The sequence below is a fragment of the Trachemys scripta genome, chromosome 4 (genome assembly GCF_013100865.1).
Source record: "Trachemys scripta elegans isolate TJP31775 chromosome 4, CAS_Tse_1.0, whole genome shotgun sequence".
NCBI classification, from domain to species: domain Eukaryota; kingdom Metazoa; phylum Chordata; order Testudines; family Emydidae; genus Trachemys; species Trachemys scripta.
The window spans coordinates 49,521,892-49,547,945 of NC_048301.1; the positions used below are offsets into that span (position 1 = coordinate 49,521,892).

The 26,054-nt window shown below is 42.4% G+C and overlaps 1 protein-coding gene across 1 annotated transcript in view; it reads right to left on the reverse strand.

Moving 5' to 3' along the window:
• Positions 1–26,054, reverse strand: part of SCFD1 (sec1 family domain containing 1) — a 144,494-nt gene that overhangs the window by 17,934 nt on the left and 100,506 nt on the right. The window contains exons 20-21 of the mRNA XM_034768729.1: positions 21,012–21,065; positions 3,314–3,366 (exon numbers count right to left, since the gene is read on the reverse strand). Coding sequence (XP_034624620.1) covers positions 3,314–3,366; positions 21,012–21,065 — 107 coding nt within the window. The remainder of the gene's footprint in view (positions 1–3,313; positions 3,367–21,011; positions 21,066–26,054) is intronic.

Consider the following 26,054-nt stretch of genomic DNA (forward strand, 5'->3'; position numbering starts at 1 on the left):
GCCTGGGAGGGAGGGGGAGCAGCGGCGCGCGAATCAGCTGTTTCGCGCGCTGTGGCAGCAGCAGCGGAGGTGAGTTAGGGCGGCCGGGGCACATTTTTAGGGGCGGCATTCTGGCGCTGGCCATGCCGCCCCTAAAAATGTGCCGCCCCAAGCACCAGCTTGTTTTGCTGGTGCCTAGAGCCGGCCCTGTGTACTACTCTTGAATTCTCATGTTTGAGCAAAAAATATAGTTGTTACTCTATGGTACTATCATTTTAGATGCAGTTGTGATAAAAAATAAATAGCTGAAATAGGCAGATCTTCCTTTTACAATTTCACCTTTAAAGTAGTACTGAGTGTCAGTGAATGCAGTGAGTAATACTAAATGAGCAGTATGGTAATAATAATTAAGTAACTGCATTGACTTATTTTGTTTAGGAGAATCCATCCTCAACATACAGGATTCTGAAGACTATCCACCTTCAAGATCCCTATCATTTTCTATAGTTTCAGAGTTATCTGCCAATTATAGTGTCAGTCACATTGTGTCTGTCACATAGCCACAGTATATCACCTGTAGCAAAAAGAAAAAAAGAAATCTCCATCGTCCATAAATAACCATAGATAAATTTGTGATGAGAACCAACAGATTACAAAAAGAGATAATTGATGAAAAATTTGTCCGGTTTGTTTATGCAACAAACTCTCCTTTCCATATGATTGAGAACCCACACTTCATTAAAATGGTTCAGTCATTAAGACCAGGATACAGTCCATCCAACAGAGCAGATGTTGCAGGCAAATTGCTGGATAAAGTGTATGAAAGAAAAATTGAGCAGTATGCAAAAGGTCTAGAGGGTAAAATTGTTACCCTGAGTCTTGATGGATGGAGCAATGTTCACAATGATCCTGTTGTATGTGCTTGTGTGACAACAGAAGAAGGGAATGTCTTCCTCACAGAAACAATTGATACATCAGGAAATGCACACACAGCAGAATACTTACAAGAAGTAGCGGTAAAAGTGATAAACTGTGAAAAAATTCAAATGTCTAGTACACGGCTTGGTCACAGACAATGCTGCAAATGCATGCAAGATGAGAAGAAATTATTTAGAACAGAGTGAAAAGAATCCCACGCTAATAACATATGGTTGCAATGCTCATTTGATGCACCTCCTAGCCAAAGACTTCACTGTTGAAGAAATAAAGGCTAATGTTGTTGAAATTGCAAAATACTTCCGTAACAACCACTTTGCAGCAGCTGCTCTGAAAAAAGTGGGAGGAACCAAGCTAACTCTCCCACAAGACGTGCGATGGAACTCAGTAGTGGACTGTTTCGAGCACTATATCAAGAACTGGCCTAATCTATTGAGAGTTTGGAAACAAAATTGGGAAAAAATAGATGGCACTGTCATAGCCAAGTATCAGAGGGGTAGCCGTGTTAGTTTGGATCTGTAAAAAGCAACAGAGTCCTGTGGCACCTTTAAGACTAACAGATGTATTGGAGCATAAGCTTTCATGCATGAATACCCACTTCATCAGATGCCTGACGAAGTGGGTATTCACCCACGAAAGCTTATGCTCCAATACATCTGTTAGTCTTAAAGGTGCCACAGGACTCTCTGTTGCTTGTCACAGCCAAAGTTTTCAACATTGGGCTTAAGAGAAATGTTGAACACATGCTGAGTACCCTGAAGCCTATTTCTGTAGCCTTGAACAAAATGCAGGGAAATAGCTGTTTTATTGCTGACTCTGTTGAAATTTGCAAGGAACTGAGTGAGAGCTTAAAAAGAGAAATATGCAATGACAGAGTTAAATTACAAGCATTAAAAAAAACTAATAGGACAAGCACTATCTCCAGCTCATTTTCTTGCAAATATTTTCAATACTCGGTACCAGGGTCAAACCTTAACTGCTGAAGAAGAGGAGTTGGCTATGACATGGACATCCAGCAATCATCCCTCCATAATGCCAACTGTAATAAACTTCAGACCTAAGGGTGAACCATTCAAGAAATATGTTTGCTGATGATGTTTTAAAGAAAGTCACACCAGTGAACTGGTGGAAGTCACTTAAACACTGATTCAGAGACTGTTGAAGTGATAACCTCACTTTTAACAGCAGTAGCTTCTTCTGCCGGTGTAGAAAGAATATTTTCTTCTTTTGGAAGAATTAATTCCAAATTGAGAAATCGTTTGGGAACTAAAAAAGCAGGAAAGCTTGTTTTTCTTTTCCAGATTATGAACAAACAGGAAAATGAAGGTGGAGACGACTGAGTTAGCTGCAGAAGCCAATATTTTAAGTTTCTCACGTTGACCTGGCTGACAGTCAATTTAATTTTTGTTTTTATGAAAAAAATATTTCATTTAACTATTTTAGTTAAAAACAATTTTAACAAAAACAAACCTGATTCAAAAGAACTTGAATGCTTAAATTCAAAAATTCATATGCTTGTTTTGTTAAAATATTATATGTTTGCTGTTGAAGAAAAAAATCCAGAACACACAACATTGTTGTTTTAGTTAAATAAAACAATTTAAATGTCTGTCTGGTGATGTCCTCCTCCTAATACAGCATGGCAAGAAAATCCTCCAAATACTAATGATTAACCTGTTGAATTAGAGATAGTTCACCTCCCGATGACTTCATAAATACCTGCTTCAATTACCTTTGGTAAATTAAATAACCAATCATTCATTTTCTGAAAAGTTTTCAAAATAAATCACTTAAAATGCATAGTGTGTACCTTCTAAAAATGAAATCTACATTTATCTGAGTTGTGAAGAATATCTATTAAGTTATAAGAACCAACAAGAATGTACTTTTATGTAGAAATCCATGATTAAATCGAGTCTTCCTGACTACTGATTTAAATCACGATTTAAATCAAAGGCACTCTGCAGAAATCTCTCTGGTGAGTCCAGATTCCACGGAATTGCTTTTGGCTGCATATTCCTCTAACATGAGCTGCCTGACTTAGAGGTTCTGACTATCATTTCAAGCAATCAAGAAGCAGGGAAAAGTTGAATTTAAAAGACAAAAAATGTGTGCCAAACAATAAAACTTATGGTGAGCAAAACACCCCAAAATATTTTTAAATTCATGCCTTCCTTCTAAAAAAGCAGTATGCTTGTGATTTAAAGAATTATGTACGTGCACAAAAATACAGAAAGTAGTTGCAAAAAATTCTGCAGAAAATACTCTTGTAAGAGAATACTTTCTATAAATTAATGGGACTAATGCAGTTATGTTATGATCCAAATTAAGTACAAAATTCTTACATTAGCTGTTTCAATATACAGAAGGTAAAAAGAAAAAAAAATTGTAAACTCACCTGTCACTGCCTCGCAACATCTTGGGGTCAAAATACCTGTAGTCATCTGTCTCCTATTAAAAAGGAGGATTGTTCAAATCAGTACATTTTTATCTTAAACACCGTAACTTTGTTTGCGATTTTTTGGGGTAAAATTTTTCATTAAGCCATTTTCAGATCAATGTACTTTTACATTTAGAAGCTACAATATATAAAGTAATAAAAATTATGAGACCCATGTACATTTTCAATGTTTGTATTTCATTGAAAAGCACTGTATAAATACTCATTCTCCCACAGCAATAAAGATGCTATGAAGGGTGCAATTGAGCTCAGTCTTTGTTTTTGGCTCATATGAAATTCATTGCAACCAAACTATCCAAAATACACTGGTTGCATAATATGTCCCCACAGCAAAAGTAATATGCAAAAAAGAAAAATAAAGTGTCACTAGCTTTAGAGGGACATACAGTAGTTTGTTCCAGAAGTTAAAAAATTTCCAGGCCACAAAAAGACCTACTATCTATTTATAACAAAAAATCCTTGTGGGACTGAATACTAAAATAGAGCACAGATCAAATCATCAAGTTTCCATTATGAAACTTACACTTGTATAATTTCATGTCATGATTTATGGCTACTATTAAAACAAAAAGTTTGGGTACAAATTAGAGGAATTATACAAGAGCTTGAAAAGTTTTGACTGGTTGAAGTTATTATAGGAAAGGATTTTTTCTTCATTCAAAGCATTTCCAAGAAATATCCAATATTTTCCATTGGCAATGAGCAAGATTTTTGTCAAATACCACAGGGAAAAAAGCAAAAAAAAAAAACCCCCACAAAAATTCTACTTAACTGTTTCAACAATTTCAGCACTAACTTTTATCCTCATACTGCAAGGTGTAATGTGTGGATGGATAACTGTGCCAGGCAGGACCCCATTAAACTTCACTGAGACTACATGCCGATACAGCAGTCTACTCATGTGGTGGTACACATTGCAGGATTGGGGTCTCTGTGTCTTGTTGATTTACTATAGTATAACAACTCCAGACCTTTACCCCCAATGATAACAAAATATTTTATATACATATGCACATAAGATTTTTTAAAAATTTGCTTATTTTCTTTAAGGATCACAGAATAATTACTTGAGCTTTAAAAAAAAAGGTATTTTACCCTAAAAATTAGGGCTCTCAAAACTCAATTTAGATCTAGTGTCACACTGAGTCTCTGTATAGAGGTTTAATATATTCTACTGGGAATTTCAGCAGCACGTGCGGGGTCTGGCAGGATTCATGATTTTGGCAGGCTCATATATGCAGGTGGTATACCAACTTCAAAGTAACAACATAGAAATTGACAGATATTCCTAGACTAACTCTAAAACTGAGAAAAATTAAAGACACTTTAACCTTGACAAAGAATTTCAGGTTTCCTGCTAATTGGAACTAATTACAGATTAATGCTAGGTCAAAAAGCATACTTAAAAATCAATGCTATAAACCAGGGGTCAGCAACCTTTCAGAAGCGGTGTGCTGAGTCTTCATTTATTCACTCTAATTTAAGGTTTCGCGTGCCAGTAATACATTTTAATGTTTTTAGAAGGTCTCTTTCTATAAGTCTATAATATGTAACTAAACTGTTGTATGTAAAGTAAACAAGGTTTTTAAAATGTTTAAGAAGCTTCATTTAAAATTAAAATAAAATGCCAAGCCCCCCGGACTGGTGGCCAGGACCCGGGCAGCGTGAGTGTCACTGAAACTCAGCTCGTGTGCCGCCTTCGGCACACGTGCCATAGGTTGCCTATTCCTGCTATAAACATTCCCAATGAGAATATCATTGTTGTACGTTCAGTGTAGCGTTCAAAGAGAAAATAGCTGATAAAAACTCAAACATAAAAAGCAAATCAGTGGACTAGAAAACTGGCTGGCTAAAATAGTTTAAATATTTACTTGAATGCTGCGGAAATCAGATCTTAGCCTGAGAAAAAGAGGTTACACACCCTGTACAGTAACAGGTTCTTCAAGATGTGTGTTCCTACAGGTGCTCCACTGTAGGTGCAGTAGTGCCTCCTGTACCTGTACCTCCACTTCTTGTGCTGTGAGATCCAACCGACCTCAGTTCCTTTTCCACCGCAGTCTACGTTTGAACTCCAAAGCAGAGGGGAGGAGGGCAGGTAATGGAGCACACATAGGGACACACATCTTGAAGAGCCTTAGTTACTGCATAGGGTGAGTAACCTTCTCTTCTTCTTTGAGTAGTGTACCTGTAGGTGACTGTACAGCAGTGCCCCTAGAAGGAAGGCTGAGGCTTCAGAATGATGTGTACCAAGGACAATAGGACAGTGTGTCCTAGTAGAGCACATGATGCCTCATCATGGGTAATGCCACAGTGTCAGCTAAAAGTGTCTTTGGATGCCTGGGTGGCTGCTTTGCAAATATCAGTAATCAACACGTTGTTTACAAAGGCAATTGAAGTGTACAGTGAGTGAATGGAATGCATTCGAGTTCCACGTGGGGGGTCACAATTTGTGTCATTGGTAGCAAAGGGGGATGCACTCGGAGATCCATTTGGAAAGGTGGTGTTTGGCTATGGCTGCTCACTTTGATCTTTCAGCAATAGAGGAATAAGTGTGGTGAATGCCTGAAAGATTGAGTTCTGTCAAGGTAAAAGGCTAATGGTCGTCTGACATGCAAGATGTGTAACGTATTGGTTGCCATGTGGCTTTGGGAAGGAGGAGGGAAAGTGGACAGGTTGGTTTCAAAGGAAAGAGGACAGCATCTTCGGTAAGAATTTCAGGTTTGGTCATAACATGATCTTGTTTTTGTGAAAGATTGTGTATGGTGGGTATGCCAGGAGAGCACCCATTTCTCCTACTCATCGGGCAGATGCGATGGTGATGAGAAATGCTGTTTTCATAGATAGGTATATATGTAGGAGCACACTGCCATGCTTAAACAGGGGGCCAGTGAGACAGTGCAAAACTAGGTTGGGATCCCAAGGTGGGATGAGGTCTTGTATTTGAGGATACAGGTTTTGAAGGCCCTTTAGGAATCTTTCCGTTAGTGTGTCGATAAATATGGAATAACCTATCTTGGGGTGTAATGCAGTGATGGCGGCCAGGTGTATGTGAACGGAGCTTGTGGAGAATCCTGATCTTTTAAGTTCTAGAGTGTAGTCTAGAATGAGACACAAAGGAGCACTCATTGCAGGGACATATTTAGTGTCGCACCAAGTTCACAATCTTTTCCATTTATAGAGGTAAGTTGTACCACATTTGCTATTTAAAAAAATCTTTCACCTCTTCTGAACAGGTCATCACCGAACCCTAGAACCACAGAAGTCATGCCTTCAGATGTAGGAGTTCTAGATTGGGATAGAGGATTTGGCCTGCGTCCTGCGAGAGGAGGTGTGGAGTCAACTGTATGGTGATTGGTGCACAGACCACCATGTGCATGAGGTAAGGATACCAAATCTGTCGTGGCCGTGTTGGGGCCATGAGAATGACTGTGGCTTGTTCCACCTGTATCTTGTGAAGCCCTTTGAACAATAGGGAAAAGGGTGGAAAGCCACAGAGTAGGGGTGCACCCCATGTAATAAGCAAGAACTGTGGACATTTGGCAACTTTGGGTGTGCTGAAGAGATCTATGCTCGGGAATCCCCAGCAATTGAATATGTCCTGCAGAGCTCTTGTGTCCAACTCCCAGTCGTGATCTTGTGAGAATTTCCTGGTCAGCGAGTCTGCCATGATGTTCTGGTGTCCAGGTATGTATGAGACCAAGATGCTGATGATGTATTGGATACACCAGTTCCAAAATTTTAGTGCTTCTGATCACAGGGATTGGGACCTCGCTCCCCCATGTCTTTTGATATAGAACATGCAGGTGATGTTGTCCGTCGTTACTCTTATTTATGGTCCTTTGTCTGATTAATGGTAGAAAGTGTCGGCATGCATTGCGTACTGCATGTAATTCTAGGAGATTGATGTGCAACACTGATTCTGAGGGGGACCACCTGCCCTGTACCATGGAGGTCTGTAGATGTGTTTCCTACTCACGTAGGGAAGTGTCGGTTGTTTGTATCAAGGACAGTGTTGGGTGAAGGAAGGGCACCCCTGACATTTTGGGGGTATGTACACCAGTCTAATGAGTTCTTGATCTTGATTGGTATCAATAGCAGGTTTGTTTAGGCTGTGTCTGTTTGTAGCCATCCCTGAAGATGGCACGTGTGTAATCTGGTATGTTTCACCACGAACGTGGCCGCTGCCATATGACTGAGCAGTTGTAGACAAGTCCTGGCAGATATCTGCAGGCTAGTGGCTCACAGTGGAGATGAGACTGACTATGACCAAAAATCTGTGATTTGGGAGGAAGGCTCTTGCTTTGGCAGCCTCCAGCTGGGTCCCAATAAATTCCAGAGCTGTACTGGTGTCAGTACCAACTTTTGTATGTTTATCTGGAGGCCGAGATTGGAGAAAAGGTCCATCATTTTTCTTATGGCTTCGACAGTGTAGACTCTGGAGGGAGTTTTGAGGAGGAGGTCATCTAGATATGGGAATATTACAACCCGTTGTTCATGTGTGTGCACTGCCATCACCGCGAGGACTTTGGAAAATACCGATGACACTGTAGAAAGCCAAAGGGTAGTACCGTGTATTAGTAATGGTCGGACTCCCAAGATGAATCTGAGGAATTGCCTATGGGAAGGGTGTAAGGTGATATGGAAGTACGCGTCTTGCAGGTCAAAGGCCGGAAACTAGTCCCCCCTGTTCCAGTGCTGGGATAATTGTTGATAGTGTGACCATCTTGAAGCATTGTAGTTTGATGAACTTTTTGAGGTTCCACAAATCTAGGATAGGTCTCCACTCATCTAATTTCTTTTGGATCAGAAAATAGTGGGAATAAAAATCTTTCCCTCTGTGCTAGAATGGGACCAGTTCTATGGCTCCCAGTTGCAGAAGGTGGTTTATTTCTTTTTGTAGAAAGTGTTTGTGAAAAGGGTCCTTGAAGAGGGACGGAGAGGTGGGGAGGCTGTGTGGAAGAGAAGGGAATGGGATGAAGTACCCTTCGTTGATGATTTCCAAGACCCACTTGTCTGAGGTGACTTGTTGCCATAATAGGTAGAAGGTGGCCAAGCAGTTGCCAAACTGATGGTCTATTGAAGATGGTTGCAGCAACTGGACCAGAGGGAGGCATCTTGGGGCCTCGACCAAAGCTTCAATATTGTTGTTTGGAGGTCAATGTGTGAGATGTAGCCCCTTGAGATCTGCCTGAGTTTGGGAGGAGGCCTTTGTTGCCTACAATTCACGTCATACTGTTGCTGACGGGTGAAATGTATAGGTTGAAATCTTGGGATAGCTTGGTATCTACCCTGTCTTATCTTAGGTGCTGGTGTATATATGCTGAGTGAACAGAGTAGCGCTCTAGAATCCTTTAAAGAATGGAGGGACTCATCCATGTGCTCGGAGACTAGTTTAGGCCTTTCAAAGGGAAGATCCTTGACAGTGTTCTGCACCTCTCTGGGGAATATGAAGAGGTGAAGCCATGATGCTCATCTCATCACCACCAATGTTGCAAAGGAGCAAGCAGCCATGTCCGCAGAGTCCAAAGAGCCTTGCAGTGCCGTATGGGCCAGGAGTTGTCTTTCCATCACCCGTACCTGGAACTGCTCCTTTTTGTTGTCTGGGAGGAGTTGACAGAATTCTTGAAATTTTGAATAGTTCGTATGATTAAATTTGGGTAGGAATGCCTCAGTTATCAATACAGAACTGGACTGTAGATGAAGAGTATGCTTTATGACTGAAGAGGTCTAGCCTCTTCTAGTCCCTGTCACACGGGGTTGTCCTAGAGTGGTGATGTTGCCGCTTCTCTTATAGCGCGTTGACCATGAGGGAACTTGGGAGAAGGGTGGGAGAACAGAAATTCAATGTCTTTAGTGGAGACATGGTATTTCTTATCCGCTTGTTTGCAGGGTGGTAGTATTGAGGCTGGGGTCTGCCAGACCACCTTGGTGGTGTCCAACAAGGCCTCATTGATTGGGAGTGCGATCTTAGCCGATGGAGAGGCTTGCAAAATGTTGAGCAACTTGTGTTGTTGCTCTCTGATCTCCTCCAGAGAGATCTGGAGAGAATCTGCAACCTTGCGGAATGTTCTTGGAACTGCCTAAAATTGTCCTCCGGTGTTGGAAGTGGTGGCATGTTGGCCTCATCAGGGGAAGATGAGAAGAAGTGGGTTGGTGGTGCAACTTCTTCCTCCATTTCTTCCTCCTGCTCCTCTAGTAGTTCTTGTTTGGTGTCAGGTGGTCAAGAGACTGTTGAAGACAGGGATCATATTTGTCTCTGCTCCATGGGCGGTTTGGAAAAGTGTGCCCTATATGCAGCCCATGGATCCCAACAGGGCCAATGTGAGGGGAATTGGCATGTGGGGTTGCATCAGGGAGGTCTGTACCAGAGAACTAGATCACTTGTGGTCTCTGGGTATTGAGGATAAGATAATTCCCTGTGTGGCTGCCCTTTCTGAGGGTAGAGTGCGCGGTGCAATGGAGTACCCCTCCTCCTCTTCTTCCTTGCTAGAGAAGGGTGATGCGGTCCTTGGTGGTGAAGGGGACTGGCATTGTGTCTCCAGGGAAGAGGCATATATTGCAGGGAGCTAGCTATGGAGAAGCAGTGATTCTGGAGTATCAGAGATGATTGGGACTTGTGGGTACCGAAACTCCTGTAGTACTAGCAGGAGCATTGTGAGCACCGGTGACTGTGTAGAGCAGGAGTGGGCAAACTTTTTGGCCCGAGGGACACATTGGGATTGCAAAACTGTATGGAGGGTGGGGTAGGGAAAGCTATGCCTCCCCAAACAGCCTGGTCCCCGCCCCTATCTGACCCCTCCCACTTTCCGCCCCCCTCAGAACCCTCAACCCATCCAACCTTGTCCCCTGACTGCCTCTTCCTGAGACCCCCCCCCGACCCTAACAGCTCCCCCGGGACCCCACCCCCATCCAACCACCCTGCTACCTGTCCCCTGACTGCCCCAACCCTTATCCACATCCCCGCCCCCTGACAGCCCCCCGGGACTCCCACATTTATCCAACCCCCCGCCCTGTTCCCCGTCCCCTGACCGCCCCCCCCAGAACCTCTGCCCCATCCAACCGCCCCCTGCTCCCTGTCCCCTGACTGCCCCCTGGAATCCCCTGCCCCTTATCCAACTCCCTGACCCCCTTACCATGCTGCTCAGAGCAGCATGTCTGGCAGCCGCGCCACCCGGCCGGAGCCAGACATGCTGCCCTGCAGGAGTGCGCAGCCCTGCCACCCAGAGTGCTGCCCGCACAGTTGCGTGGCTGCAGGGGGAGGGATGATAGCAGGGGAAGGGCCGGGGACTAGCCTCCCTAGCCGGGAGCTCAAGGAACGGACAGGACGGGCTGGATGTGGCCTGTGGGCTGTAGTTTGCCCATCTCTGGTGTAGAGGATGGAGTGCATTCTCTTGAGTGGCCAGTAGATGGTGCTGAGGCTTGCATCATTGCCGAAGACTTGGCTGGTATCGAGGGTTTGGTCAGTGCCAAGGATGTGGTTGGTGGCAACGCACTCAAGAGTTGCTTTAGTTGAGGCAGTTGGTACCAATTTAGAAATTCTTGCACTGTCCTACTCAGTCCTGAGGGGCAGTATTTCTGCCTGTGGTCCTGCCTGTTTAGGGTCCTTGGACTTCTCCTTAGTGCCGGTACCAGAGGTGGCCAGAAGGTTGTGGGAACTAAGTTTCACCGCTGAAGACATTGAGGCTACTGATCTCGCAAGGGATGCCTTTCTCTGAGGCTGCTCCTTAGAGTGTGAGCTAGTGCCCTGTTTCTTTTTGTCTGGGTGGGAGACAGCAGATTTCCTCTTGGTGCGTTGTGAATGAGGGTCGGCTGATGACTGTGCCAATGGTGACTGCTGTGTTGGAGAGGTACTGGAGCCAGGGTCTGAGACTGGCTGCAGAGAGCTCTCTACTCATAAGAGTTTTACCCTCAGTTCATGGTCCTTTCTGGACCGGGCCTTCAACTTGAGGCAGTGGGTACACTTCTGAGAGACATGTCCCTCACCAAGACAGCATATGCACTGTGAATGACCGTCGCTCAGGGGAATGGCCTCATGACACGAGAGGCACCTCTTGAAACCAGGGGATCTCCCAAGAAGGGAGAGCTTCCCAATAGGGAAGGGGGTCGCAAAGGAAAGGTAGAATCATTAGAATTGTATTAAGTTTCTAATTGGAAAGGAAAGAAATGCCCAGAAGAAAAGACCTGTCCCTCCTGACATCTGTGATTAAGAAGCGGTCCTTTGTACTTTGTCTATTCCCTACAAACCTTCCAGCAATCAAAGATATCTATGAGTCTACGGTATCTATTTATATATGGGGACATGAGAACTATTAAACACTTTTGGTACAGCGAGTACATTTTTTTTTAAGCTCCTTTGGCAGCTGACTAAGAAAAGGAAGGAAATGGATAAGAAGGAATTAATGTTCATCCCCCTTGAACATGGGATGCATGATTCAGACTTTACTTATCTAATCAAAGGGATAAGATATGAACGATTCACTATAAGATTTCTGCAAGACAGGAAAACTTGATTTGGATTTAAAGTCCATACAGGCTTCTCTGCAGAGCTTCAAAAGCACAGCTTTTAAAACTTACTGTTAAAAATTCCCAGAAAAGCTAATTAAACACTCCTCTCTCTCTCTCTCTCCCCTCTCCTCCACCTCCGGTTACAACATACTTCTAGAGGAGAGGTCCCACGAGTCATAAATACTGAATGAGTGCAGTTGCCTACTAAAAGTAGGGTTGAATCCAACTTTGAGCAATTCAAAATACAAATTAAGATTTAAAATTAAGATTACAACACCCCAATTTTCAAGATACAAAAGTTTTAGTTTAACAGCACACATATTCTTCCATTCCAGATTTAAAAGATTTTTCTAGACAAGTGATTGTAAGCTAACATTACTCATTTGATAAAAATAAGCTCTCTGTTTTAAAAATAATTTTAATATACATAAGATAGATATGTATATCTCACAGAAGATGCATAATAAACATGAAAGATATTACATTCATTGCAAGGGATAATATTTCTTCAAAGTCATACTCTTGAATACATCCCATTCAGGTATACCACTACTTTAAAAAGCCTTCATTTTAACTATGTGGATAATCAGAAATGCAAATAAATACAGGTTGAACCTCTCTAGTCCGACACTCTCTGGTCTGGCAACATCTGTGATCTGGCATGATTTTAGTTAGCCGGATGTCCGCTTATCATGGGTGAGGCCAAGTTTCCCGTGGTCTGGCAAAGTCCTGCCAGTCCTGGCTCTCAGCGTTCTGTGCTGTTATTTAGCTCTAATTTACTCCTAAATATGTCTTCTAAGAAACCAGCAAGCAGTGGAAGTGTTGGTAATTCTGCTAAGCATAAGCATGTGTCAATATCCATACAGCAAAAGGTGGAATTGCTGCAGAAATTGGAAAAGGGCACATTGGTACATGCTTTGTGTGAGTTTTACAATGTATGGTCATCTACAATGTATGATTTGAAGAAGCAAAAGAATCAAACCCTTAATTTTTTTGCCAAAAGTGACAGTAAAAAAAAGTATGAGTGTTTGTAAGACTTCGAAGGAGGGGAAAACCAGCGATTTAGATAGTGCGCTTATACATTGGTTCAAGCTTCGTAGGAACGAAGATGTTAGCATTTCAGGGGAGATGAGGGCACAAGCAAAAATATTCCACAAAGAACTTAACCTGCAACATGAGTGTGACTATTCACAAGGATGGCTACAGAAATTTAAAAACAGGCATGGCATTAGTCTACTTCGTGTGTGCAGTGAAAAAAGAAGTGCAGATATGGAAGCTGCCACTAAGTAAGTTGACGAATTTGCAGAGTTAGGGTTTGTCTACATTACCCGCTGGATAAACAGGCAATCGATCCAGTGGGGGTTGATTTATTGCATCTAGTCTAGACACGATAAATCGACCGCCGAGGACTCTCCCGTCAACTCAGGTACTCCACCAGGCCGAGAGGCGGAGGCGGAGTCGACGGGAGAGCGTCAGCTGTCGACTTACTGCAGTGAAGACACCGTGGTAAATAGAAGTAAGTATGTCGAGTTCAGCTACATTATTCACGTAGCTGAAGTTGCGTAACTTAGATCAATCTCTCCCCTCCCACCAGGGTAGACCAGGCCTTAGTTGCAAATGAGAAATTATCCCCAGAGCAGGTATACAATGCCAATGAAACTGCTCTCTATTGGTGTTGTATGCCTAAAAAAAGTTAGCTACTAATGCAGAGAGGCCACCATCTAGTACGAAGGAGTAGAAGGACAGGGTAACTGTCCTTGGTTGTAGCAACGCAGCAGGCACGTACAAATGCAAGCTCGTGGTTATTGGGAAAAGTGTGAACCCAAGTGCATTCAAAGGGGTGAAAATATTCCCAGTGGTATACTGTGGCAACAAAAAGGGATGGATAACGACTAATCTATGTCTCGAGTGGTTTGAGAAATAATTTGTACTGGAGGCAAGAGCCCTCCATAGGTCTGGATCCGAAGTGCCAAATTGTGCTGATTTTCGACAATTGCTCTGTCCACCCCAAAGCAGAGCTGCTTGTCAAAGATAATGTGGTGGGACTGTATTTACCTCCAAACTGTACTGATTCACTGATTCAGCCTGGTGATCAGGGTATCTGATCCCTGAAGTCAATGTACATGTCTGAGTTTATGCACCAATTGCTAGTATCGCTTAATGATGGAAAGAGTTTGACAACATTTAGGAAAGAATTTCACCTCAAGGATATGATTTGGGCACTAGCTAGAGCCTGGGAAAGAGTAACTCCATCTACTCTGAAGAATGGATGACACAAATTGTGGTGAGCCCTAATGTTTGAGGACAGTCCTGACGTCAATGACGAGTCCGAGTTCGCTGGATTTCAAGTGTCTGAAAACCAAAAAATTGTTAGTGAGTTAATGGAGTATGCCAGCGGTATGTCTCACCCTGTAGTGCTTGAGCTGGCCAAGCATTTGGGAGAGGAAAATTTACTAGATGGATGGAAGTCGACAAAGATGCACCAATTGCTAGTCATATGACGGATGAAGAACTTGTGCAAATGGTACAGCAGGGAAAAAATGAAGATAACAAAGAAGCCAGTGATGGCGATGAAGATGATGAGGAGTATGTCGCAGAAAAAATTTCTATAGATAAATGCATTCGTTGGCAACAAATGTAATAGACGGACTGGAGCAAAGACAATTCTTTTCTGAGTAAGAGATCATGTCTACGATACGAGAAAAACTCATTAAAGAAAAACCAAAATACATGAGACAAGCTAAGCTGGAAGATTAGATAAAGGTAGTGAAGAGGAGCGGTCAGCAGCACTCTACAGTCGAAAATCCTGTTGCCTCCAATTCATCTACCCCGGATATACACCTACAGCAGAAACCCCGGATGTAACTCAAATGTAATTTGAGTTAGCAGTTCTTGTCACATCACTTTGGAAGCGGAATTCAGGCATTATTTTAGGTGAGTAAATTATAGATTTATCTGTATTATCATCTATTTCTTTTTCATATTATTTTATGTTTTTTATGCTTTATTTATTTTCTTGTGCCAATACAGTAAAATTGTATAACAACACTAACACTTTGTTATGAAAAGAGACGGTAAGCCTTGGCTAGGCGGCGTTGCAAGAGTGTTTCATTTATTCGCCTCGGCGAGATAAAAATAAAAAGAGACCCGCTTGCTACAATATTGACCTCCCGTGGTTCAGCAAATTCTCTGGTTTGGCACCGGTCAGTTCCCGAGGGTGCCGGACTAGAGAGGTTCAACCTGTATTGTCTCGTGAGGGAAAAATACATTTTATGATTACTTTGTCCTAAAGTCATACATCCATGGATTACTTATGAGACATAAGAGGACAACTCACATGCAGTACCACTTGTCAAATCTCAAGTCATTTCCTAAAGGGATTATAATACTTTGTAATACTATAATAGTAGGGGGCGGGGGGGTTAATGGCTGAAAACTTCCTTCTCTTTGACAGTATAACATGTTATAACCATATTATCTTTTCTTAAGATGAATATTTTAACAAACTTTATAACACTGAATTAACTTGCAAACATTTAAGGAAGTTATCCCTAAACGACGAAAGTAACTACTCCGCACTAAGATTTATGGGTTAATCATCAAGAATTCTCTTAAAAAACAAAATCCTGAAGTGGTCTCTTTATTTAGACCAATATCTAGACAGTGGCTTTCAAACTGCGGGTCGTGACCCAGTACTGGGTCACGGAATGTAAGGAACTGGGTTGTGGTGGCTCTGGTCAGCATCGCCGACTGGGCTGTTAAAAGTCCTGTTGACGGTGCTGCCCGGCTAAGGCAGGCTAGTCCCTACCTGTTCTGACACCATGCTGTGTCCCAGAAACGTCTAGCAGCAGGTCCGGCTCCTAGGCGGGGGGACCACGGGACTCCAAGCACTGCCCCCTCCCCAAGCACTAGCCCGGCCAATGGGAGCTGGGGGGGGGTGGTGGTGCCGCCCGCGGGCAAGAGCCACACGGAGCCGCTGGCGTGCCTCTGCCTAGGAGCCGGACCTGCTACTGGCTGCTTCCGGGGCGCAGCGCGGTCTGCTGTGCCAGGACAGGCTGGAAGCCTGCCTTAGCACCCCTGCTGCACCGCTGACTGGGAGTCGCCTGAGGTAAGCCTGCACCCCAACCCTATGCCCCAATCCTCTGCCCCAGCCCTGAGCCCCCCCAAACCCAGAACCCCTTCCTGCACCCCAAGCTCCTCAACGCTGGCCCCACTCCAGAGCCTGCACTCCTAGCCCAAAGCTTGACAACCTCCCGCACCCCAAGCCCCTGCCCCAGCCCAGAGCCCCCTCCCACTCTGAACCCCTCATTCCTGGCCTCATCTGGCAGCCCTCACCCCCGTTGTCCAACTCTCTGCCCTAGCACTGAGCCCCTCCCACATACCAAACCCCTCTGCCCCAGCTCTGTTGGGTCATGGGCATCAATAATTTTCTTCAACTGGGTCACCAGAAAAAAAGTTTGAAAACCACTGATCTAGGAAACATATGACACTTCTGAAAAGAAAGGAAAAGTATTTTAAACCCTATTTTGATCAAACAAATGTTAAGACTCAAGACAACAGAACAGATCACTCTAAGGTCATCAACAATCCAAGTTATTGAACTAATGTGTTAAAATATTCTAAGAATAAAGTGCCATTATAGTCAACTAACCCATGCATAAGTTAAAAACATTAGAGGGTAGTGTTAACTGCCCCTAAGAACTGTTCTTCAGTTCCTGTTTCCGTTGAAAGGATCAAAAACCATAAGTATGGGGCTTATTTCTCCTTCCTGGTAGCTGTCCCTTTGGGAGAGGACAAGCAGCAAGGAGGAGAGTATTTGAGAAACACACAATCCTATATTGAGGCGGATTTAAGAGAACTCTATATCTATTTTGCTCAGCAGAGTTCTGAAAGTCCACATTGCAAAAAAACACAGCACTCTGAAATGTATTCCAGAATAATTTTAAATTACAATTGACAAAGTAACATTTGTGACCACTAGTAGTAGAAAAGCTTTTACATTTCACATTACTTTAATGTAGCATTTTATATTTAGCATGTGATTTGAATGTAGCTATATAATTTGCAATGATTAAGGTATCATTTCTATGTAGGTAGTATTTTATCTAGTTTCTATGCAAGACAGACATTTATATCTATATGCGTTTCACACATCTACTACAGGACCTAGCAGGTAAGAGTCCAATCCATTAAATGGAGATTTCCTCAAGTTCTGTGGAAAAAAATCAGCTTTTTAGCTTTCTTTTCTGTGTCTTATCTTTTGCCAGTAGGACAAGTGGCTATTTTTGCCTGTTTTGGGGATGGGAAGGACCCTATACATTAGAACATGAACAAAGGCCACACTAGTGTCATTCCATGTGTCATTCATTTTTCCTTACAGATACAGTTTTACTTTTCTACAATTGCTGCTCATATTGCAAGCCCAAATACATGAAATCCCCCAAAGGCTACTTCATGCTTCTCTTTTAATCAGCCCAAAGGGAGTACTTGTTCAGCAAACTAGTGGAAGCCTTTCACATAGTGGTTAAAAGGGTTGCTCTTTGGGGCTTGCCTGGTCTCCATTGGCTTGGACAATGGGATTCCTGATTTTGGCTCTGAATCCTAGTCTTCAACATGGCAACAGCTTATGTTGTAAATCTCCACTATAGTAGTAGGGATTGAATCAATAATCCTGATGTCTTAACATGACCTAGTGAGAAGGTCAAACTATACCCTGAAATTATCTAAGTGATCTTGGCTATTCTCCATGACAGTACAATGTGAGAATACTAAACTAGCAAAAATAAAGTATATGAAATATGATCTTTTCCAGACCAGTTCTTAAACTTGTAGACTGAGGAAGCTGAATATTTATTCAAAATTTCCATTTTCACTCACTTGTCTGTGAGCCTTCTTTCTTAATTTAGGTTCTCCACTTTAATGTTCTGAGTGACACCTACTGGTATATTATAGAAATATTCTATGCAGCATCTTGCCTTTAGAAGTTACTACAAGGTCACCTATACTTTTCCTGACACACAACCTTCTTTTTTGGCTTCATTCATTGACTGTGTTTATCCAGAGAATTTATTTTTATTGTTTGTGATTTAGCAGTCAATTACATTTACAATAGGCTAGTTTGTATGTTCAATTATTTCTTGGCACTTGTTTTAGTTATTTCCCTGCACATCCCCACATAATTGATATTTAGGTGTGGGGAAGGGCTGCAGAAAAGGAAAATGATGTTGTTTTCCTGGGTTTGCCCAGCTCACCCCTCTGTGCAAGAGGTGGAGATGGAATTGTGGTAGGGTGACCAGATAGCAAGTGTAAAAATTGGGACGGGGTGGGAGGTAACAGGTGCCTATATAAGAAAAAGCCCCCAAAATCAGGACTGTCCTTATAAAATTGGGTCATCTGGTCACCCTAAATGGTGGGTGCAAGTGGCCCAGTTCTGAGCATCCCAAAAAGCATCAACTAACTAGTAGAGGGGGATAAAGTTCCTGCAAAGGGTGTAGCAATATTCTACATTGTATTTTTTAAAGCACACCGTTGTCTGGGGAATCTGGTGCATTCAATTTACAAAAATTTGCTCAGATGATCCTTAGATAGGATGATCTAGCAACATCCAGAGGAGATGAAGTCTATCACAGGTAAGGAAATCCCCCTCATCTCATCAGCTTGAACAATGTTTTTTGTGAGATATTACATTTGTATATCTGTATATTGCTCTTTTTCTGTATAAAATCCCACCTGGATTATAGGCAGAGAAAAAGTAGAAGAAATACAAATAATTTTTGAAAACACTAAAATTTCCTAAAGTAGTTGCCTGTAAAAACATGTCTATATATAGAATACAGTAACGCTTCACTTAAAGTCGTCCCAGTTAACATTGTTTTGCTGTTCTGTTGCTGATCAATTAGAGAACATGCTCATTTAAAGTTGTGCAATGCTCCCTTATAACGTTGTTTGGCAGCTGCCTGCTTTGTCCACTGCTTGCAGGAAGAGCAGCCTGTTGCAGCTAGCTGGTGGGGGCTTGGAACCAGTGTGGACCGGCAGCCCCCCTATCAGCTCCCCGTTCCCCTAAGTTCCCTGTGCAGCAGCTGCCCAGCAGTCTATCAATTGCCGGCAGTTCAGCTGTCCCTCCCCCTACTGCCATGTGCTGCTTCTGTCCTCTGCCTTGGAGCTGCTCCCCGGAGCCTCCTGCTTGCTGTGCGGGGGGTGGGAGGGGCTAATGTCAGGGTGTCCCTCTCCCCTCTGCACCCCACTTACCCCATTTCCATAGAGCAGGAGGGACACAACAGGGCTCAGGACAGAGGGAGCTTCCTGGCAGCAGCTGCTGTCTCAGCTTGTTGATCTACTTAAAAAGGCAGCGTACTTAGAGTAGGGTCAGCGTACTTAAAGGAGCAATGCGCATCTCTCTCTCACACACACAGGTGTGTCTCTGTATGCCATGCTGTCTTCCCTCCCTCCATTCGTGCTGCCTTGTAGAGTGTGAGGCTACAACAACAACGAGTTAAGCTCTGAGGGTTCAGCCAATTGCTAGTTCATCATTTAGCAGTAAGGCATTCCCTGAGAAATATCCCACCCTCTGACTTCACCACCATCATTGCTGTGTACCAGTATTGTTTGTTTAAAACAGAGAGAGAGAGAGAGAGAGAGAGAGAGAGAGAGAGAGAGTGTGCGCGCGCGCACGCGTATTTATATAATGTAGTCTTTAATCTCGAGAAAAAAATTTCCCTGGAACCTAACCCCCCCCCCCATTTACATTAATTCTAATGGGGAAATTGGATTCGCCTAACATTGTTTAGCTTAAAGTCGCATTTTTCAGGAACATAACTACAACGTTAAACGAGGAGTTACTGTAGAATGGTACAGAAGTTCAGTTAGCATTTGTGAGTAATATGGGGCTCTGTCAAACTCATGCTGACAAAACCTAGAAGTTGAATCACACAACACTATCACAAGTTAGTTACATACAATAATGGCAGATTCCAGATGGAATTTTTTAAGCAAATACTTCCTCCAGCGAGAGTCATTCTAGTTAGAGCAAGGCAAAGAGGCAAATCTTGCATTGCCCTTTGAACATTGTCCTATATGGGTTTGTTCTAATTTTTTTCCAGTACAGAATGTGTTCGATATTTTTCTCCTTCCCTTTCTTCCTTTCATTTTTGTTTGACTGTTAGCCTTGGTTTCTTTAACTCAGTGTCTCTCAGAATCTCTCTCTACTTCTCTCTAACCACTCCATCTTTACTTTTACTTTTCCCCTCCTTCCTTCTAGCGACCTTTCCCTCCAGTCTATTGCATCATCATGCCTTCTTTTCCCCAAACTCTCCAATTATCCCCACTGCCAATCAAGAAAGGGGTTTCTGGTGGCAGGAAGCTGTGGTGGCCTGGACTAGATTCCAACAGGAAAGAGGCAGTCCTAACCTGCAAACTGTTCTTGGACTTGGAAAGGTCAAGAATTTCAATCCCCATCAGAGGAAAGGAATGAAATAGAACCACAGGAATATACTCTCTCTTTCAAGGATGAAGGGAGTTAGGTGGTGAACCATCTGGCACTTTGGCTTTTCTCTTACACCTTGTTAAAACGTTGTCTCTCCCCTCCTCCTGTCCAGCTGGCCCCTGCATCTTCCTTTTCCCTGTAACGGTGTGTGTATCTGGGGATGCTTTAGCCCCAGCATCCAGACACCTGTGCTACCAACATAACATAGAAATCTGGAGTTGCCAAATTTGAAGATATGGTTACAGTTAGATCTATGAGTGGAAAAAGTTTATTATACTATTACATGCAAAAAACTATGTTAAAGAACATTAAGGTTGCAAAAATCAAGCACTCAAAAGTTAGCAAATGCCAGAATTAAAGTTACCTGTGAAACCTTAATTTGGCTCCCTTGTGAAGATGCATTGTAATACAATCTTTAAATACATCACAAGCTAGTAATGTGATCTAATTATTTTTGACTCCCGACTAATATATATACACAATACAATAACTGTGAAAGTTGTTATAGTTTAAATCAAAATACAGGGAGACCAGAATTAATTGCTACTACATTAACTACACTGTGTGGCAGCAATATTAAGTGTATCACAATTGAAAAGATCTAGTTTTCCATTTCCCTGTGCCTAAAATGAATATAATTATACTCACAGGATTTGACTTCATCTCCATAAGGTTGTCTAGGATACGTGTGACTGGTAGATTCTGTGGAAGAGAATTTGAAACTAGTGAGTTGCAAAAATGTTTACTAAGAAATATGCAGAAGCTGTTCTGCAACCCAACTATATTATACGGAACGTTGAATTTTGTAATTTACAGCACAGTCAAATCTCTTACTTTGAGCTGCTTTACTGTAATGTTCTATAGGGAAAAGTAACTGTTCTAGGTTATTTATGTATAGAATAGTTAATAGGTCTAGAAATTTTAAAATAACTCAAATAAATACCAATGATTTTTTAAAAGGGGCAGGTAAAATTGCTTTTTAAAGAGTAACCATATACTTGCAGTATAAATGACTTATTTTAGATTAAAATAAACTGAAACAATGAAGAACTAGAGTAAAATCTCCACAGAAGAACACAGTGCACCTCCTAGAGCAGACTACATTTGAGAAACATGCTCCTTCCCTTTCTTTCACATTCTTGAAATTGTTTGTCATACCATAGGCCTAGCGAGCTTGGTCTTATTTAGCAGTTTTTAAGCAGGCAAGGACATGCTTTAAAAACTTGATTTGTTTCAAAAATCCGCAGTTTGCTTCTCTAGATATACAGCAATTCTTTTTTTCCAAAGATTGTGGCTGAATCCTTAGCTGCACTCAGTAAGCTGAGACAGGAGCCACAAAGGAGCCATTTGCAACTTCCGGATCCTAGGACATGTTCTATCCACTGCACAGTTTAGGGCAGTCCTAGATTATTTTGGCTTGTAACAGTCCCTAAAGACTGATATTAGGGTCGAGGATGGCAACAACTGCCTCCAATCTGGTGCCACCAGAATTTTCCTGAGGAGGGGGCCCAGAGCTCTCCCTCTACTGCACCTGCATCCAGCCCTGAGCTCTCCCCCACCACCTCTCCATACCCAGGCCTGAACTCTCTTATGCTGCCTCTGCAACCAGAACTGTGTTCTCCCCACTGCACCCAGCTCCACACATATTCCCCTCCTGATGCCTCTCACTCTTTCCCACACATTACCCAGTACCCAGCCCCACGCTCTTACTCAGATAGGTGGTCAGGTTGAAAAGCACCATACCCACTAGGGGCCAGGCAGTTCTGGGAGCCCAGACCCTACCCTCCTTCTACATCTCTGTTGCCCCAGGAAGCACCAAAAGCCTGCATCCAGTCCTCCCACCCTGTTGGTGCCCCGGGTCTGCTTCTCCCTAGGGTTCCCAGTGTCCATAGGTGCCGAAAGGAGTACAAAAGTGGGGGATAGGATAGCCATGGGACAAGGAAAAGGCCAACATCTTCTGTTAGTATATTTTGTTAACTTTTTTAATTCCTATCAAGTTTATGAAAGACATTTATTTGTTAATATCAGGTTCTTTCATCATTCATGCCACAGATGTTCTCTGTATAAAGAGCAAACAGAAGTTCCATGTACATTTGCAACACTGGCAGAAGATATAACAAGCAAGTGAAGACAATGACGATACAATAAATGGTTAACACTTTTATGTAATTTGTGCTGCTGTTGAGCTTCTCCTGTAGGCCAAATTAGTTGAATTTCAGGAAATGTGTTCAGCCAGCTGAAGGATCTGATATCCAAGTGTATTTACAAAGTTCTTTTCTAATGGCCAACACAAATATAAGCCTGGAGCAGAAACTCAACTGAGTAGCTTTAATTCTACTTGCCTGGGATTAGCTAAAAAAGGATTTAAATCTCATCCTGCAAAATAAGATCCTCCAAATTCTCTTGATAGACCATTATCTTTGGTCCTAATTCTATTGCACTGATATTGAAATACATAATGAGCTGTGTGTGTTTATTCAAATATTAATCTTTTATATCTAACTCATTTATAAAAAAAGCAATCTACTGAACTTTTTACCATTACTCTATACTGCTTCATTGTCTTTACCCGTATCAAGTGTAAAGCTCTCGGTGAAAGCCAGAGGGTTTTCTTTTTTAATTATTACAGTATAATATACCCAAATTAAAAGCCAATTCAACAATGTAGGATGGGATTCTCAGTGAAATCTTTGATCTTTATCCATTCGATATTAAAGATGCCTTATAATTCAAATTTTAGCTGTACTTACTTTTGTATTGCTAAATTTGCCATAAACACATCACATACAGATGGCAATATATATGTGCCATATAAAATGTACCACATGGTTCTGCACTTCATCATACAATTTTGATTGCCTCATCTGTATTCTGCTCACTAATCCATAAAACTGAGGCATAACAAATGAAATAGAAGAGGCAATGAGAAGGCCAGGAGCAAGTGACAAGGAGCTAGAAACACAGGACAAAAGATTTTTTTTTTTAAACTAAATAGAATGCAGTTTGAGAGCATTCCCACTACAATGTTATAGCATCAGGAAAACAGTGAGTTTCAAGGTTAAAGATAGCAACAAAGTCCTTTCCAGATTGTTTTAAGCCATTTTTGGTCATGAACCTCAAAATTTGGAGAACCACCGATCTGAAGGCATAAAAAAGATATGAACAAAGTGGTAAGATTTTAAGTAGGAGATGGGAAATCTGGAGATGCTAGATGCTTGCTCTATAATTGAACAACAACATAAAGCCAAACCAAGATTAAAACATGGTAATCTAAGGCTAGGAATATGGTAAAACAATCACAAAAATTGTAGCCTTGTACTGTCAAAGGGTGAAAAACTAAACTAAATGCATCCAAAGATATTATGCTGGAAGAGAGGCAATAATTCCCTTTAGAGATCTGCTGAGAGAAGGAAGGTCAGAGAGGAAGGAAGGACAGTCCAGTGGTTAGGGTACTAGCTTAGGACTTTGAAAACCTGGATTCAATTCCCTGCTCCACTAGAGACTCCTGTGTGATGCTGTCACTTAGCTTCTCTGTGCCTCACTTCCTCATCCAGAAAATGGGGATAATAGCACTTCCCTAACTCACAGGGAAGTTGTGAGGATAAATACATTAGGCACTTAACGACTTCTTTGTTTCGGTTTTCACCAAGAAGGCTGGTGGTGATTGGATGAGTAACATAGTAAATACCAGGGAAAATGAAGTAGGATCAGAGGTTAAAATAGGGAAAGAACAAGTTAAAAATTACTTAGACAAATTAGATTTTTCAAGTCACCAGTGCCTGATGAAATGTATCCTAGAATACTCAAGGAGCTGACCGAGGAGATATCTGAGCTATTAGTGATTATCTTTGAAATGTCATGGAAGATGGGAGAAATCCCAGAAGACTGGAAAAGGGCAAATATAGTGCCAATCTATAAAAAGGGAAATAAGGACAACTTGGGGAATTACAGACCAGTCAACTTCTGTACCCAGAAAGATAATGGAGAAAATAATTAAGCAATCAATTTGCAAACATCTAGAAGATAATAAGATAAGTAACAGTCAGCATGGATTTGTCAAGAATAAATCACGTCAAACCAACCTGATAGCTTTCTTTGACAGGTAACAATCCTTGTGGTTAAGGGGGAAGCGGTAGACGTGGTATATCTTGGCTTTAGTAAAGCTTTTGATACTGTCTCACATGACCTTCTCATAAACAAACTAGGGAAATGCAACCTAGATGGAGCTACTATCGGGTAGGTGCATAACTGGTTGGAAAACCATTCCTAGGCCTTGGCTACACTTACCAGCTAGTTCGACGGCTGGAAATCGAAGTTCTGGGTTCGACTTATCGCGTCTAGTCTGGACGCGATAAGTCGAACCCGGAAGTGCTTGCCGTCGACTGCGGTACTCCAGCTCGGCGAGAGGAGTACCGCGGAGTCGACGGGGGAGCCTGCCTGCCGCGTGTGGACCAAGGTAAGTTCGAACTAAGGTACTTCGACTTCAGCTACGTTATTCACGTAGCTGAAGTTGCGTACCTTAGTTCGAATTGGGGGGGGTAGTGTAGACCAAGCCCTAGAGAGTAGTGGTTCAAGGGCATAATGAGTGGGATCCCGCAGGGATCAGTTCTGGGGCCAGTTCTGTTCAACATCTTCATCAATGATTTAGATAATGGCATAGAAAGTACACTTATAAAGTCTGCGGACGATACCAAGCTGGGAGTGGTGGCAAGTGCTTTGGAGGATAGGATTACAATTCAAAATGATCTGGACAAACTGGAGAAATGGTCTGAAGTAAATAGGATGAACTTCAATAAGGACAAATGCAAAGTACTCCATTTAGGAAGGAACAATCAGTTGCACACATACAATATGGGAAATGACTGCCTAGAAAGGAGTACTGCAGAAAGGGATCTAGGAATCATAGTGGACAACATCCTAAATGAGAGTCAACAGTGTAACACTGTTGAAAAAAAACCCAAACAGCATTCTGGGATGTATTAGCAGGAGTGTTGTAAGCAAGACATGAGAAGTAATTCTTCTGCTCTACTCCGTGCTAATTAGGCCTCAGTTGAAGTATTGTGTCCAGTTCTGGGCGCCACATTTCAGGAAAGATGTGGACAAATTGGAGAAAGTCCAGATAAAAGCAACAAAAATTATTAAAGGTCTAGAAAACATGACCTATGAGGGAATATTGAAAAAACTGGGTTTGTTTAGTCTGGAAAAGAGAAGATTGAGAGGGAACGTAACAGTTTTCAAGTACATAAAAAGCTGTTACAAGGAGGAGGGAGAAAAGTGGTTCTTAACCTCTGAGGATAGGTCAAGAAGCAAGGATTTAAACAGCAACAAGGAGGTTTAGGTTGGATATTAGGAAAAACTTCCTGTCAGGGTGGTTAAGCACTGGAATAGATTGCCTAGGGAGATTGTGGAATCTCCATTATTGGAGATTTTTAAGAACAGGTTAAACAAACACCTGTCAGGGGTGGTCTAGATCATTGTTTCCCAAACTTGGGACGCCGCTTGTTTAGGGAAAGCACCTGGTGGGCCGGGCCAGTTTGTTTATCTGCCGTGTCCACAGGTCCGGCCGATCGCGGCTCCCACTGGCCGCGGTTCGCTGCTCCAGGCCAATGGGAGCTGCTGGAAGCAGCGCGGGCTGAGGGACGTACTGGCCACCCTTCCCACAGCCCCCATTGGCCTGGAGCAGCGAACCGC